Source organism: Lacerta agilis, chromosome 10 (assembly GCF_009819535.1).
Source record: "Lacerta agilis isolate rLacAgi1 chromosome 10, rLacAgi1.pri, whole genome shotgun sequence".
NCBI lineage: Eukaryota > Metazoa > Chordata > Lepidosauria > Squamata > Lacertidae > Lacerta > Lacerta agilis.
Genome location: NC_046321.1, coordinates 67194324 through 67212772, shown reverse-complemented (window position 1 = coordinate 67212772; position 18449 = coordinate 67194324). Strand labels below are relative to the sequence as shown.

At 40.4% G+C, this 18449-nt stretch overlaps 1 protein-coding gene across 9 annotated transcripts in view; it reads left to right on the top strand.

Annotated features, from left to right (window-relative positions):
* The window catches only part of CACNA2D1 (calcium voltage-gated channel auxiliary subunit alpha2delta 1), a 400043-nt gene that overhangs the window by 205229 nt on the left and 176365 nt on the right, over positions 1–18449 (top strand). For all 9 annotated transcript variants that reach the window (XM_033162979.1, XM_033162986.1, XM_033162984.1 and 6 more), the window contains exon 5: positions 2651–2710. In XM_033162979.1, coding sequence (XP_033018870.1) covers positions 2651–2710 — 60 coding nt within the window. The remainder of the gene's footprint in view (positions 1–2650; positions 2711–18449) is intronic.

Below are 18449 nucleotides of genomic sequence, written 5' to 3'. Positions count from 1 at the left end.
ATCTGTAAGCTCCTTATGCAGCCACACCAGTTTCCTTAGATGCCTCCCACTTTTCTTTCTTGTTGGAATTGTCTGCATTTTGGCCTTCAATATTTCTCTTTTAGAAACTCCCATCCACTTCTCTTTGAGTATTTCTGATTCTGACCATGGGATCTCACCCAGTAGCTCCTAAAACTTTTTGAAATTGGCCTTCTTAAAGTCCAGAGTGCATGTCTAACTACACTCAGCTTTCCCTTGCCTCCCTTAAAAACCCAAAGGACACGATCACTCCCTTCCCAGTTTCTGAGTACTTCCACTTCATCAATCAGTTTTTCCCTGGTGGTGAGGACCAGGCTGAAGATAGATGATCCCCTTGTTGCTTCTTCTGCCTTCTGGGAAACAACAACAGAAACAACAATTAGTTGGTGGCTCTTTTTGAGTGGTCAGAGGGCTTCCTATACATTGACTCAGTTCATTGTTGTTGTTTAGTCGTCTTAGTCGTGGTCGACTCTCCGTGACGCCATGAACCAGAGCATGCCTTGGAAACTCTCACTTTCTTTCTCAAAGCTTCTCCTTTTTATGTCAATGGAGTTTTCTTGGCAAAATACTGGAGTGGATTGCCAGTGCCTTCTCCAGGTGGATCACATTTAGTCTAAACTCTCGGCTATGACCTGTCCGTCTTGGGTGGCCCTGCACAGCATAGCTCATAGCTTCTTGGAGTTATTCAACCCCCTTCGCCACGACAAGGCAGTGATCCATGAAGGGGACTCAGTTCATAGCTGAATGCAAATGAGGCAGTGCATGGATTCCTGAGCAAATATTGCCACTGCTGCACTCCTTTCCACTCCTGCTGTCACATTACCAGGGTATAAATTGATTTTATTGGTATTTTCTTATAAATATTTTATACTACTTTATATAACCTGCTTAGAGTTTTCTCTGATTAAGTGGTCTATAAATTTTGTTAAATATAAATAAAATAAGCCATGGATTGGCTTAGTGTTACTTTTGAACTAAGGATTGTTCCAACTAATCACAACCTGCAAGCAAGGTTTGTACTCTCACTAGTGCTGTCTGCATATTGCAAAGACTGAAGTCTTGTTCACATAACTACCGTACTGAAAACATGGAGTTTGTCTGAACTTAGTCAGGATATTAAAAAGGCTTCCACTCAAGTTGGGCAATTGCACTCACAGCCACATTCTGTGCGGAATTAATATCTAGTGCTTAAAGCCTTGGAGGAGAGATTCCTTCAGTCTTGCCTCACCCTTGCAGGGTAATCACTTAGTGACTGGGAGCATAAAGGGATGACTTGCACATGTGTATGGCCACCACAGATCTAACCCAATGGAGAGAACATTAATATTGCCTAGCTCCCATAATCTTTCTTTAATATGCATTTTTATTTTTCCAACCCTTGTGGCCAACAATAATAAACGAAGAACAAAGAAGAAATAAATAAAGAACCACACGGAGTCATGTGAGAATTATCAGTAGGAGATCTTGTGTCATCTAAAATGTTTACTTGAGCTATAAAGTCATACCGCATCTCATAAAAAAATCAACTAAGCCTTCACTTCTGTGGCATTTTGGGTCAGTTTCTCTAACAAAACAACATTTCACACTTGCAAAAAACACGCTCTCCTTGTGGCTCAATCACAGTGCACACATTTAGCCACTATTCCTCAAGTGATTTACATGACTGTGTGAAACAGTCCACCAATATATTCTGCTTCTGTCTATTAGCCGCCACCCCTTCACGGTTTTACTCATTGCTTCCTCTTCCTGATTTTCTCCACCTTTCTTCCCAGCTCTTATTGACATATTCACTATTTCTACAAATATCTGTGTATGCTGTGCCCTATCATGGTATTGAACCATTGGCTGGATTTATCCCTCCAGCTGCTGGCATCATTATCATGGAAAGGACTATGAATCCTGGTTGCAGCACAGAGTTTGCATGATGAACACTATGGAAATGCATTTCTGTGTTCTCAACAACTTTGGTAATATGAATTGCTGTGGATCAGTGAATGGAAAAAAGAAGTGGATGAGGTTATTATGTGCGTGTTGCTAACAAATCAGATTTTATTTGTTTCTACCCTGTCTTTCTGTTGTGATAAAAGAACCCTCCAAGAAAACTAAAAACCTAATTTAAAATATAATGCAATTAAATATAAGAAAGTTGGAATACATAAACAAAGCACAGTAGAGGAAGGGAAAGATTATATAGATGCGGAATACTTAAAATATGATGCTGAAAGTCACATTCATATGATCTTTCAGAAGTGCAATTGGTATGGCTCTTGTTCTGTAGAACTTGCTTACAACTGAAGAATATTTGTTTAGATTTTAAACTTGTTTGCTCCTCAGATTCTCAGGGCAGGTGCCATCCTATTTGTCATAAGATACCTTTAGTCACTAATGTGTGTACATTACAGTTTAAATTGACTTAATAGTAACTGAAGTCCCTGAGGACTGTACTTTGTTGAGAGGAACTTAACTGAGGGGATTCCACGGGTATACAAATGTAAGTCTGTAGTGCGCACATGTTCTCAGTGTTGTTGACCAGGTGTTTTATATTGGGAAGATAGTAGGATCCCTTTAATTTGCAAAGCACTTTGTTTGAAAATTATTTGACAGCTAAATCTTATTATTTTCATTCCTTTAGCGCCTTGCTGAAGCAGCAGAGAGATTTCAGAAAGAACATCAGTGGCAGGATGAGTTTGCGGTGAGTTTTTCTTCTTCTTTTTTTCAAATAACGATGGTTCCCATTTTCTAATTTTCCAATATGCTTGGTACATTTCATCCTTGTTTCAACCTGGCTGCCTCAAGATATGCCATATGTATGCTGTTGAGGAAAACTTTGCTAGTTTGTTTTGTAGTTTACAGACAGTGGGAATCGACTCTCAAACACTTGTGATGCTATGATAACATATTAAAATCAATGTTAAATCTGTGATTTGGAAGTGATATTTGAGCTGCAATCCCAACCCCACTCATCTGAGAGTAAGCCCCCATTGAATTCAAGAGGACTTATTTCTGATGGTTGGGGAATGCACCGTAAATTAATTTAGATGTCAGCCTAAGAGTAGCTCACACATTCATTATTTCCCTGATTTACTCTTAATACCTCACCAGATGTCATTGAGATATCTTACTCACATCACAATCTCTTGCTTCCTAAAATCCTGTTCCAACTCTGGCTACAAAATGAGCATATCATTATCTTCATTATGCACATCAGGATAAAATTTTGCTAGTCAAGAGATACATGTTGTGAACCTTTAAGAAAATGATAGACTTCTGTCATTTAATTAGCAACCGACCCAAAATAGAATTCAAACTAATGACTCAGAGTTGTTGCTTGAAATTGTTTGATTAATGTGATCAATATTCTCTCATGCCTTCTTTAAGGAGTGAAACAAATTTCTAATGTTTGCTGGGGTTTCCATCTAACCTTGCAGCTCTTGTACACCAATGCCCTTGCCGGCATCAGTCTCTTGGTAATATTGCCTGTATATGAAATCTAGGTGTAACTAACATTAGGAACCCCTCCAGATGTCCTTTTCATTGTGCATTTACTTTGAAATTTGCTGGAAGCAAAATTTCAGTAGCAATTCTAGTTTGGTTGGAATTTTCCAACTATACAGAACTTGGGTGGGTGGATGTTCCTACTTGATAAACACTCTCCTGCAGTTTCACTTTATTTTCCTGTGTTTTCAATAAGAAGAAAAGATGGCGGGCTTGTACATTCTGGCACAAGGTGCACAGAATTCATCCAATTTCACTGCCAGGAAGGTTTTGCCACATTGTACTGAGAAATATAATGTTTTATGAATGCATTCAGTGAAAGAAATTCTAGTGTTAACACAGTATCAGCCTGAAACAAAGCATGCGCCTTTCTCTTTTGAACTGGGATGAGGAAATGGTGTATACAGAATATAATAACCTTGACATTAGGTTATGCAATTTAATTTTGAATAAACGTATTAAGCTTCTCATAATTTAATTTGCTCAGTTTTAGCCGGAAGTAATCATTCATTTCTTCTGGCCTACTTTTTAAAGAAAATGTCTGTTCAAATTAGTTTGCACACGGATCTGTCTGCTAAGCGTACCTTTCAGTGTAATTTTTCATTTTTCTAATGGCTGTTTTACGAAATGGAATCAGCTCTGTAGAATGTCTTTCTTGCCATTGGACTTGATCAAGGAACACTTGTCCTCTAGGTGAAATTGAGCTCATTGTGAAGGTTTCTGCTCTTGTTTTGGGGTGATGGAATCCTTGCAGTCCAGAATGAGTTACAGACATAGCAAATCTCTTTGGGAGGGGGAATGGAGATTGGTTTGGCTTCACATTAGCTCCAAATCAGCAATGGTCTTGACTGGCAAATTGAAGCTTCTGCTGGAGCAAGATCTAGCCCTGCAGCCCCATATGACCCAGCGCTCCTGCCTGCATTCAGATCCCCAACCATTTGTTGAGGATTTGGGGGCTGTTAAGCAGAGGCGGGGAGGATGGGGAAGCAGAAGTGGGATTGTGTGAGCTGCTTTCCTATAACACAACTATTGATACAAGACCGTGTATATTTTTAGATGCTGGCTGTGGTTTGCTTCTAGCTGCCCCGGTGCTGGCTTCCCCATTTCTCACCTCTTTCACCTCCTCCATTCCATTGCTCTGAATCGCACAATGCTGTCCTGCTTCCTTCAGAGTCATTCATATCTCTTTTTCTCCCTTCATTTCCCCTTCCCATAGGGCAGAGGATGGAGCTGGTGGGTTTTGGCACTTAACTGCTGCCTTGGCACTGGTGGGAGCTGGCCAGGATCAATGAGTAGTGGGAGGTCCTGCTGCTGGCTTCTCCAAAAAGAGTGGCAGCTGCTCCCACCTTATTACCTTTCCTTGCAGACATTTCTGCTATCACACTTATCATCATAAGGAAAGAAGTCTTTCACTATGCAGATATCTGTGCTGATGTACAGACATCTCAGATGCATGCCATTGCCTAGTGTCATGTCTTCACACTAGGGGTGTCCTAGCAGCCCTCTACTTAAAAGGGTGAGAAGAAGGGCCTGATGAGAAGTTGTTGTTTTGGTAGCAACCCATTGATCAGCATTACAGCTGATTCTGCCTTGAGCATGATGGATGGGGAGAGGGGCTCAACAGCATGGGAACAGCAGCCACACAAACAGCCCTGAAAGGAGCAGAAGGTTGCTCCTTGGAATACCGGTAAGCTAATAGGAAATGAGCAAAAATGTGGTGGAAGGGATAAAGCAAGTTGAATCATACAACTTAAATTTCTCACTTTATTTATAGGCCACCCCTTGTGTGCAGCCTCTCGTGCTCATTTCAAACATCCCTCTTTGGTGTCAATACACTGGAAGCCCTACCTTGGAAGAGTGGCAAAAAAGAAAAATCTATTTTACAGAATGCATCCTTCAACCTCGGTTTTCCATTCATTTTTAATGGCACCTTCTATAATAAAGTTTTAATAGCTTTTTAATGCTTGCATCTATAATTTAAGGCTGAAGTGAATGGGATAATTACTAAAAAGGGTGACTTAAGATTGCAAAGGAATGGTAGAGACCTTGTTAAATGTACACTCAAATTAAAAGGCAGCAGTTTTTATTAAGTATTGGCTCATAATTCTTCCCCACACCAAATTTGAACACGCTGCTAATTAAAATGGACTTTATCTGCATATATTAGGTGCATATTACAGAAGTGTCACAGACTCTGAAGAATCTTCACAAATTACTGTAAAGGAAAAATGCACAATGCTGAATTGTTGGTACATTGGGAGGCGAAAAAACATTTAATTGCCATTCTTCCTTGCCTGGTTATCTTTATCACCATGTCACATATCTGAACATGACATGTTCCTTTTCTTCTCAGTCTATTTTAATTCTGTTATGTCCTGTCCTCACATGGTGTTTTCAGTAGTGTCCAATAGTTACCGTCCAGATCTGTGCCTTTCCAGCTTGATCAGTTCTGTGGTGCAGCAAGAGACCACTTGCCAGTCCTCTCCAGGACAAAGATCATTTGATTTATCAACTAAAATATTAACTTAGTTGTGACATGGAAGTACAGGCTGATATGTTTGAAAATAAACCTGGTAAGCTCAGTGCTGATTTTAATGTGCAAGGAGCGGCTTTTCTTTTCTTGAAGAAGAAGAAGTGTTATGCTTTGAAGAGAGGATGGATAAGGATGCATATAAAATAAATGATATTCTCTGGATTGGGCATTTTACAATTATATTTGAAGTTACATTTGATTGAACTGAAATGGTTGGTTAGCTGGAGCAGTTTTCTTGTAGCCGAGTCCATGATATTAATTGTCCTTACACATAAAAATGTAAGGAGTATACAAATTGAATTTTAACAAGCTGGATCTTTCTGCTACATTTGCCTTCTACTTATATGTATGCAGAAGAATGCAAGTGTCTTCTAGGAAGTAGTTATTAGGTACAACCAGTATCTTTCCTAAAATAAGTCCTCCACTTTAATTGCTTGAGATACAGTATATTAAAGCTTGCTGATAGATATTGATTCAGAGCATTGAGTTATATATAGAAGTTTATGAAGGTGTATTGACTAATGGTTTGGGCACATGGCTGTTTCCAGGACCCTGAAAAAAAGTCTGCAGCATAGAGATTGGGTGCAGACCCACCAAGAGGGACTTTCACAGCCATGGGGGGCCAGCATAGAGTATAATTCAAATTTATTCCATTTCATCTGGATATGCAACTTTTTTAAAGCAAAGGGTCACATGGTGAAAAGATAAGAAAACAAAAAATAAAATTCTCAGTAGCAGCCAGTGGCACCCACCTGGCCTCCAGCTGCCCACGTTGCTGCTAAGACTGTGAGGGAGAAGGGGGAGGTGGTGGCAAGCTTGGCGCAGTGCAAATGCACCAGTGGAACCAATTTTATGGCACCCGGCCAGTGCACCGTGCTCACTTTTCCCTGTCTTTGTACTGTATTCAGTAGCAACACGGGTGACTGGAGGTTAGGTGAACACTGGCACCCCTCTTCATTGTCTGCTACAGGCTACATCTGATTGGGAAAAAAATGTTAGCAAAGCTTTTGGGCTTCTTGCATTTTTTTTAGTCATTCAATTTTAGCTAGATGTATGAACCAGGATCATGGATCACCTCCACGTATTGATCACAAAACTAATTAGAAATGGCTTAGCTTCTGAAAGGTGGGAACTGAGTCCTGTGCCACTTCAATTTTTTTGTGCCATTTAAATACCACTGGAAAGAAATCACAGATGCATTATCCCTTTCAGTCTAACAATCCACCCCCCCCAACAAACACCTTATTAAAAACAAAATGCATGATGGTATTGAATTAATTAGCACCTTGCAGGTACTTTAGCCTTGTGTAATGAACAGGCTGCATTGTTAACAGAAGCTTACTGGAAGCTGGTGTCTTCTCTCTTCCCCTGCTTTCTAAGCACCTCCAAAGACCTCTTAACACTGCTGTAAGATTCTAATTATTTTATCTGCCATTTTCCATTCCAGATGGAGCTGCAGATTTAATAGCTATTTCAAGTTGGTAAGAGCTAGCTCCTGGAGAGCAGCTGTAGTCTGGAAAGTAGGACTGTAGAAGATTAAAGTTAAAAGATTAAAGTTTTTCTTAATAAAATGCTGATTGGCTTTCTAGCTTTTAACAAATTAATCAGATGATTGTCCAATTAAAATTAAATAACTATATGATTGCAAAGGAGCAACTTCTTATCTGTTAAAAGTGAATGCAATATGTGGTTTGTTGTTGTTTATCTAATGTATTTTAATATTTGTTGGAAGCCGCCCAGAGTGGCTGGGGAGACCCAGCCAGATGGGCGGGGTACAAATAATAAATTGTTGTTGTTGTTATTGTTATTGTTGTTGTTATATAGTTGTTTAGTCATGTCCGACTCTTCATGACCCCATGGACCAGAGCATGCCAGACACTCTTGTTTTCCACTGTCTCCCGCAGTTTGGTCAAACGCATGTTAGTGGTACATGACAGCAAAGTGAAATATTCATAGAAATGGCCCTTTGTAAATAGTTGTGTTTGCATGAGTGTGATCCAGGTCCAAATCTGCAGTCATTTGACCCTCGCTAGGTCAACACTGCCCTGCTAGAGTTAGCCATCCATGTTCACTTTGACTACTGACCGATGTGTACAATCAGGGGTGCCAACTTGAATAAAATATTGGGGGGGGGGGGAGGCAGGTAAGCCCCACTCTGCATAATCAACCACAAGATGCAGCACATGAACACCGTTTGAATGATGGTGCCCATCAACTTTGGGGGCTCGGTCCCCTCAAATATTTTATTGGGGCCCCCAAAGGAACCTCAACCCCTAGGAGCTGGCTACCATGTGTACAGTTTACAAGGCCATATGCATGCTTACTTTTTTTTTAATAGTCAGCAAACATTTCTCTTTTATAAATATTTTACAAAACACAAAAACAAACCCCAGCAATACCCATGCCCCATAAACAAAGTGGCAGAAAAAGACAAGTGCCTAGTGAAGTGAAGTGATGATTGTCAATGGCTGCTAGCAAACACATTAGCCAAAGTTACTAGATAGCACTTGTGCTCTACAGTTCGTTGTTTTCTGTTGCAGTTGTGAAGCCCAGCACTTCAGAGCTGCTTCTTCCTCAGGTTTCTAAGGGATCAATTAATTTGCTGAATGTTCTCTGCATTGGCAAATGCCCGCTTTGACTTCTTGAACGTTTCCTTGCGTATGCATGCAGTCCAACAATTCTAATGCTATACTCTTGAACTTCCAGAGGAATGACTTCCCACTCTTGTCCCACCTTCTCAAGCAGTTGTACACCGCTCTAGTGAACCCACAAGCTACTAACCTATTAGTACCTTTCACAATTCTTCTTGTTTCTATGTATTTATTTGCCTATATTTATAAAGCTTTAGCTTAAATTCAGAGACAGCTTCATAGCATTTCAGTAGTGAACACAGAATGTGTGTGTGGGATTTTGATGATCTGGTCTTTATTGGGCGCTTTATTGTTTTCATAAAAAGCACAGGAACAGAACTGTAACCGAGTGACCCCACCATTGTCACTCCGATTATTTAGGAAGCTTAATTTGTCTAATGTAATTAAGTTTGGTAGTCTTTAACTGTGTTTAAGGCAAGATTCTCTAAACCAGCCTTTAAACCTCTATGTAATATCTGCACCAGTCCTCAAATAACATGGTTTATTTATTTAATTGCATTTAACTGCTTGCCTTGTCCCACCGCAGCAAACCAATGATTTTCATAGTATGATTTCCTACATCTATGATATCATGTGATGGTCATTCATTATTTGTAAATTCTGTATGATTATTTTTTTGTGAGAGGCAGAAAGATTTGGCCAAATGTTCTTTCACACACACACACACACACACACACACACTTACTTGTTGGTCACTTGTGGAAGTCAGTTGGAAGTTCACCACACCTCAACCAGTGTGATGTATTACCAGAGTATGCAGAGCCCCAGAAGAATAGCTAAATACTGCTATCTACTATGTACAGTTATTCTGATCTTTCAGGTAAAGATACATATGTACAGATCCACAAACACTATCACCATGCAAGCTAATGCTGCGGTGTAAAACCTACAGCATACCCCTTTAACTCTCACAGATTCAGAGTCAGACCCTGACAGCGAAACAGGAGAGCATCAGGACAGGACAAGGCATAATATAAACAATGCCCTAGAGACTATTATACCTGTCTGTACATTCCTGAACCAACAGGAGGGGGAACGACTCCAGAAGTCATACACTTGGCCTTGCTGGTGTTGCTGGAGTAACCCAGCACACCTGGTCTCTTATCTCTGAATATGCAGATGTGGGACATGTGCTAACTCAAGACATGAGCCCCAGCACTGTGTAATTTAACCCATTGTTCACATTACACCACCACCACCAACAACAATTTATTATTTATATCCTGTCCATCTGGCTGGGCTTCCCCAGCCACTCTGGGCAGCTTCCAACAAAATATTAAAATACAGTAATCCATCAAACATTAAAAGCTTCCCTAAACACGGCTGCCTTCAGATGTCTTCTAAAAGTCTGGTAGTTGTTGTTCTCTTTGATATCTGGTGGGAGAGCGTTCCACAGGGCGGGTGCCACTACCGAGAAGGCCCTCTGCCTGGTTCCCTGTAACTTGGCTTCTTGAAGTGGGGGAACTGCCAGAAGGCCCTCGGCACTGGACCTCAGTGTCCGGGCTGAACAATGAGGGTGGAGACGCTCCTTCAGGTATACTGGACTGAGGCCCTTAAGTCAGCACCAACACTTTGAATTGTGCTCGGAAATATACTGGGAGCCAATGTAGGTCTTTCAAGGCTGGTGTTATGTGGTCTTGGCGGCTGCTCCCAGTCACCAGTCTACCCGCCACATTCTGGATTAGTTGTAGTTTCCGGGTCACATTCAAAGGTAGCCCCACATAGAGCGCATTGCACGTGGGAGATAACTATAGCATGCACCACTTTGGTGAGGCAGTCTGCGGGCAGGTAGGGTCTCAGCCTGCGTACCAGATGGAGCTGGCAGACAGCTGCCCTGGACACAGAATTGACCCGCACCTCCATGGATGGCTATGAGTCCAAAATGACTCCCAGGCTGCGCACTTGGTCCTTCAGGGGCACAGTTACCCCATTCAGGACCAACAACAATCTCACACACACCCCTTTGGAGTATGATAAGACACTGTAGGATGTATTTGTGTGGAGGAGCCTTGAATAAGCAAGTTATACTTCTGAAGCATATTTAAAGGTAAAGGGACCCCTGACCATGAGGTCCAGTCACAGACGACTCTGGGGTTGCGGCGCTCATCTCGCTTTATTGGCGAGGGAACCGGCGTACAGCTTCCGGGTCATGTGGCCAGCATGACTAATCCGCTTCTGGCGAACCAGAGCAGCGCACGGAAACACTGTTTATCTACTGGCACTTTGACGTGCTTTCGAACTGCTAGGTGGGCAGGAGCAGGGACCACATCTACACAGTAGAAATGATCAGGACTCAGCTTCCCTGAACAGTCTTGCTGTTTGGTTCTTTATTGCTTCTTTCAGTATCTCTATGAGTTACACAAAATGTAAGTCTGTTTGTAAAATAAATGGGTTGGGTTTTTCTTACATATACCATTTTTTAATGGAAGGGATGCTTGGTTCAAATTTCATTCTCATTAATGGTGGATGGAATTAAGACAATAGCTTAATTAGGCTAAGTGGAAAAGGAAGGGAAGTGGAGAATACAAAAAAAAAGTTTAAATCTGTATCGTGCTTTAATTCAGTTTATCTGCAGAAATATATTCTGCTGTAGCACAAGAACATTTAACATATGTGAATATTTTCTGACAATCTTTGAAGTATCATTCATTTTGCTCTTAAAATACCTTTGTAGTAGTAGTAATTTTATTATTATTATTATTATTATTATTATTATTATTATTATACCCTGTCCAGGTGACTGACTTGCCCTAGCCACTCTGGGTGGCTTCCAACAAATATAAAAGCATAATAAAACATTAAACATTAAAAACAGGTATCATTAATTAGAAACAAAAAAGTCTCCATTTAATAATGTAATGAATAACCATGTTATTAATGAAGTGATTCTTTTTTGCCAATTATATTTATTAAGTTTTCCAATTATAATAATCACATCAAATATTCCAATTTTACATATGAATATCAAATAATCCAAATAATCCAAATAAGTCCAAATAAACTGCCAAATTATTAATTTTATACGACTTCCCATGCTTCAAACTTTTAATGAAGTGATTCTTATGTTTTTTTTTTTTTTACATAATCACATTTATTTAGATGAATGGATAATGTCTGTGCACAAGGGACTCCACAGATCACAAATCTAGTCAAATACAGAAGATTAAGTACCGGTGCATGCAAACATGACCAGTCTTTAGGCTGTTCTTCACCTGGATTGCTAAAGTTGTGGACAGTGGAGCCGTGCAGCCTGTGCTTGGTGGTTTGCTAGTGTGACTATATGAACACAGGTATTGTTTGTTTATTATCGCTTGCCCTTGTTTCAAGTACCCCATGATAGCTTACATGGAGCTTCTAGGCAGCCTCCTATCCAGGTGTGGTCCAAACTTAAAAAACCAAATTATTCCATGTTTTAAGACCATTTCAAGGTCTATAAAGTATGCAGTTAGTTGACAAGGGAAGATTCCATAGCTCAGCGAAAGAGCCCATGAATTAAATCCCCAGCATCTACACTTAAGAGGATGAAATAATAGCCAATGTAGGACCACTTCCTGATTCCCTAAAAAGTTGTTTCCAGTTAGACAATACTAGTCTACACAGATAAATTGTCAGACCTGATGTATGTCTGTTTACTACTTTCATATGTACAGTTTGCTGCATTCTTGTGGACAGTTCTCATCCTAGGCATTGCAATCAAATTTTAAATGCTGACGCTATAAAACTGTATAGCTTTTGACGGCTGCCCTCATACACTGTTCTGTGGAATTTTGTACTGCAAAAAGCCTTGTTGCATGACACCAGTACATGAAAACATGCCCAGAGTGTGACATTTGGCAGCTTAGCATGTAGATATTACAACACAAGTCAGGGCTTTGCATCTGCTGGCTGTGACAATGACCATTTTGACACACATTAATCCTTGGCAAAGGTTAATTGAGAGGTGGAGAGAAAAAGTAGCTGGATTCTCATCATTGCATGATAAAGAGGCTGGATAGAGGCACCCCTCAGCGATCCGATTACATGACAATAAGCTTTCCTTGTGTTTCCATATACTACTTGTGCATATTAAAACAACTATCTGTCACCGAGAACACAAATGCAGACTGGCAGATTCAAAGGCTGAGATGTGATGATTTAAATTAAACAGGAGCAAAAGCTTTGTTGTATGAATTTGCCCAGATCTATGGCCATTGGACTTAGATTTCAGTTATGGCTGAGAATGCTAACTTCATATGAGTTTGTGATATTTTATTTATTATTATAACTCATTTTCTAAAGTTTTAAAAATAGCACTTGCTCCCCATCATTATAGCTGCAAGCATAAAGTCAAGAAGTAAAGACAACACTGGTCGTAGTGTACCACCTTTCAGTGGTTTGGCTAATAAGTGCACTCATTTTTTAAAAATATTTTTTACTGGCATTGTACAATTAATTAAATAGCTTTAAAAATATAAGGCCACGGTTCATCAGGAGATCACAAGCCCATACTCAGTGGACCCCCTTGTGCTCTTGTTTTTGCAGAGAACATTGGAATATGCGGACCTTGGTCAGATCCAATTCTTACATTATTTTAAACTGAGTTTTGGTGTTTGTTTGTTTGTTTCTATACTCCCTTTACCATACAGTCACAGGGCAGTATGCAACATACTAAAACTGAACTGACTCTGCCTACCCAAGATGTACGAAATACTTCCTGTTTTTAGCTGAGCCTTGTTCAAGCTCTGGCGTATTCCTGTATCTCTGGTTATTATTTGGTCATGACTTCTGGGTTGCTCCAGAAGTCAGGCAATCTTAACCCCCCCCCCCCCAATATATACACCAACTGATTTGCCTTCTGATTTTTCTCTCATGGCTTATTGGTCATCTCAAACTTGAGCACCATCCCAGACCATTGTTCACGCTGGGTGGGACTGATGTGAAGTGCAGATTAAAACACTTGAAGGACACCATGTTGACTACCTCTGGTATATGGTAGTGCATTGACAATGTTTTTCTAGTTGTTTAGAAAACAGCAAACTAAAATAATAGGAAATTTCAAAACCAGTAGGCAGTTTAAAAATGTCCATTGCTGCAAGAGAAATCTTCCTTTATAACTGGCTGGGGGGGGGAGCCTTCAAGTGAAGAATATGAAGCATTATGCTCTGAAGAAAAATGCAATGAAAGTTGAAAGAAGGCTGACAAACTAAACCCACTGTCAGTACAACTAACTACAAAGAGTCAGTGGGTGTTATTTCCCCACAAATAGACTTATCATTTCAAACTTAGGCCTCCATCTTCACTACACATTTAAAGCAGTGTCATGCCACTTTATACAGTCATGGTTCCCACCCTACCCCCCCCCCCAATTATGTAGTCTGTTGCAGGTGATGACAATTGTTGGAGACCTGTTTTGCACTCACAGTTTATAGTGGCTTAACAATAAATCTCAATTCCCAGGGTCTCTGGGAATTGGAGTTGTGAGAGGGGAATCAGGGTCTCCTCACAACTTTCATCACATCTAACAAAGAACGGTTCCACAGTTCTTTGGGGGAAGTCATGACTGTTTAAATTGGCATAATACTACTTTAAAAGCACAGTGAAGATGGGGCGTTAATTGTTCATGGGAATTTTGGGACAAGAGCCAGCCAGTTCCCACTGCCATCTATATTGGCCTCTTTCTTATATGAGTTTCTAACTGCAGCTACTCTTACAAGCTGCTACATTCAAGGGAGAACTGAAGGAGGAGGAAATGAAACATCATTTCTCGTAGTTAGAGCTGTCAAAAGACTGCATTTGTGTTGCTGTTCTAATGACCAAAGCAGCCTGAAGACAGAGCAATATCGTCTTTTGGCACTCAAGGCTTCCCCCGTCTTGCTCGAATGTGTTCCCTCTTTCCATTATTTTCTGGGTACATCAAGTAATTAGTCTTGCTGAGTTTTATAGCATTTACAGAGTTGCAGTTATAAAATAAATATGAAGCTGAAGCAATTGCTAATCAGAAATATATAACTGATTTTAAAAGTAAGATTTAAATTATTTGGAATGAACTACCTCAGTACAAGACTTATTTATTAATGTCTTAAGTTTCTTCCAAAGAACAGCTGAATTACTGGTATATCCCTTTTTATCTTCACAATGCCCCTGTGCAGGGTTGATAATGTCATTGGCCAGTGAGGTTCACAGGGTTGCCATATGTCTGGAGTTTCCTGGACATACCCGTAATACTGCAGTCAGAAGCAGTGTCTGCACGGAAACCGGGTGGGGCTGGGGGATGTCCAGGAAAATCCGGACGTATGGCAACCCATGTCAGCAGTGCCGTTTGCGACGATTTACCTTAAAACAGGGTCTGCTGTTCAAAGGAGGGGGAAATCTCACAGAGTGTTCACAATTCCTCATTTCTTTGGGTAGGAAATAGCTAAAGAAATGAGAGGTTTGGGTAAAGTCAGGTACCTCTAACAACTTTATCAGAGAAAGTAAAGTTGGCAAGGTAGGATTGTTTTTCTTCTTCAAGTGTGAGGTTAACACTGAGCTATAGCAGTCTTAAAAACAGAGAGACAGAGCATCCTTATTTACACAGGGAATTACCCAAGTGGAGGCAAAGGTATTAAAGAGAAGTATCTTAGGAGACTTAATAAAAGCAGTATTTACTTGGCATATAGGAACCAATTTTACATTTGTTTGTTGTTCTGCTCCACATTATTTGATAAGGCCATGGGAATAGATGAGAAATCTAAGCGTACAAAACATCCCACTCTTCATGTGTGAATTGTCTTTCGTTGTCTGGAAAGACATTGTTCCCCCAGCCATCCACTTTGTCTGTCCCCACAACTGGATGAAGACTGATCTGTCTCACTCGCATATCTTGATACCCTGGTGTAATCTTCAGCCTGGAGGTAAAGATGTAGAACCTCTGCCCATTAAGAATGTAAAAACCACCATTGCAGATGTTGCAGAAAGAAAAGCATGTTCTCCATGGGAATAGGGAGAAACACATATAATTAAGGCGTGGCCAAAGAGTCACATTCCAAAATCCCCATAGTTTGTGAGGAAGAAACTTGCAGAAGTTGTTAGGCTCAGTCCCTGGTGTGGAGCACCTCTACTTGAGACCCCAAAGAGCTGCTGCCAACACTAGGTTAGATGGACCAATAGACTGCCCTAATCTATAAGGCAGCTTCCTGTGAGGTAAATGCCATCATATTCTGATTGTGGGATTCCCAGAGCCCTTAGGTTGGCCACTGCAGGAAGGACGATGCTGTTCTTAAGCTCAATGAATGAGCCCCAAATGATCATAGAATCATAGAGTTGGAAGAGACCACAATGTGAATGTTACAGTATATTTAAGCATGTTAAAGAAATACATTGCCACATAAGTGCATGTTAGAGGAGGACTGTGAGGACTAGGCTTTTTGTGTGACAGTGCTCAGTATGGAGTGCTGGCACCTCTTTTTTTTGCTGTCCATGGCAGTAATTTTGTCCTGGCACTCATGACACTTATCAATATATGAGTACCAACACTTCACTGAGGTGTTGTGATCTCTCCCTATTACGGTATATTTAAACAATAATGGAGGTCATCTTAACTCTTCTAAGTTTTACAAGAGCAAAAATGCCGCTGGCAGATACTCATAAAATGCTTTTGGGTCATAACAGATATTTTTTTTTTCAAATAAGGGTGCAGAGAAACATTCTTTTCCCAGCTATTTGCTATTTATACCAGGGACAAAAGAAAATCAAGCGTCTTTTGGAATAAGGGAGGAGTTTTTATGTTTTTAAGCAGAACCACCTGATGAAATTGTGTCAGTTCTATATAAGAAGTGCAGAACATAACAGGAGTAAAAAGAAATTTAAACTTGATTGCTATCATCCTTTCCTGAAAGCGACATGCTAAGTTGTAAATTGCTTCTTTGAGTATGGCCCACCAGGTTACAGAGAGAGATCGATGCAGTGCCAATTAGCTAGGGTCTCTAATGGCGATAGGAATTTCTTCTCTTGTATTGGCGAACAGTAAGTTCATGTTTAACATTCTGGATTTGGTATAAAGCCAGCAGTAATGAGCGGGAGAAATGGGTTCTGATAGAAATGTGTGTTGTTAGATCTATTTAGATTTATCATACAAAGTACACTTCAGTTCTTTAAACCATACATAAAACCCATTGTAATAATTGCAGGTGGAGTTTTGAAGAAAAGCACAGTAAAATAGATGCATAACTGATAGTGTTCTCTTGAGGTCTTGAAAACCCCTGATTATAAATTATCCTATTTTATGTTTCAGTTACAGGTGGGTAGCCATGTTGGTCTGCCATAGTCAAAACAAAATCGAAAATTCTTTCTAGTAGCACCTTAGAGACCAACTGAGTTTGTTCCTGGTATGAGCTTTCGTGTGCATGCACACTTCTTCAGATACACTGAAACAGAAGTCCTATTTTATGTGTTGTACTCAGCTGTTTATGTTGAAATTCACTACAAGCTGAATTAATGGTTAGTAGACTTTGCTTCTGAAGAGGCCTGACAACCTGCACAGAATGGTAACAAACTTCTCCAGCCAGCCTGTGCCTAAGGGCTCATCCACACACCGCTGTTAGCCCTTGCGCATTTCCCTGGGCAAAACCCGTGGTTGACCGCAGAATTGGACCAAACGGCAAATGGGCTTTCTGTAGCTTGTTATTTGTTCTGCTTCAGTGGTAAAAGCACGTTTTCCATGGAAAGCTGTGGGGCAAACACAAAACCGCTCAGACCTGTGCTTTTTAACCATGGTACAAGCAGAAGTGTGAATGAGCCCTGAGTCAGGTCTCCAAGAGCTACCCTTCTGGGTTGAAGCTGTTTCTCTAAAATGGATCAGGTGCCAGATATTTAGGGGGACACTCCTAAATATGTATGGGAATCCTGTGTAAATTATGCCATCTTAAGTTAAAGTGGCATAAAGTATGCCAGATCCAAACTGTTCAGCTGACAGACGGGGGAAAATAATTTAAAACAGAGTTTGAGTTATACAACCCTTTTTGCCAGTTTAATTTATGCCAGGTTATCAGGGAACATGACCATGCAGAATGAGTTTAGGATTCAGCCGATGTCCTCCTTGGTCATGCCCATACCATGCCCCAATAACACCTATTTTTTCAGGGCTTCTGCCAACTTAAGATCTGCTGGGGTCAGTTGGCTGCTGGGTCTCAGCTAAACTGGAATGGGGCAGATGTGGTGGTGTATCACTGGCAGAGCTGGGCCGAGATAGGTAGGCTGGTGTAGCCAGCCAGAGATCTGCTGGGTCCGATTGTGCTCATCCTGGTGGACCTAGCCTTGGGATTGCATCCATTGTTGATAATGCATACCCTTAAGACTTAAAAACAGGGATAAAAGGCATTCCAGGCTTTTTAAACAAGAAACAAACAAACAAACATAATTTTGTTTGTTATTAATATTCCTTATTACCAGAAGCATGCATTGCTTTACTGCTAGGCTTAAGCAAATAATAATAATAATAATAATAATAATAATAATAATAATAATAATAATAATAATAATAATAATTTTTATTAGAACCTTCAAACCACCGATTGTAAGCGTTCCACAGAAGTAATCAGATGTGGACTGTTGAAATGCTTCTTCCAAAATAAATTTTAGTATCTTTTGATTTCTGTTAGGCTGGAGAGGCAGATCTACAGCAGAGGATGGGGTCAGGTCTGTGTTTCTTGGCCTGAGAGCCCTGAATGTCTCCTGGTGGTTCTCTCAACAAGAAAGTAGCCTGAAACATGTCCTCATCAGAATCTTCCGCTGTG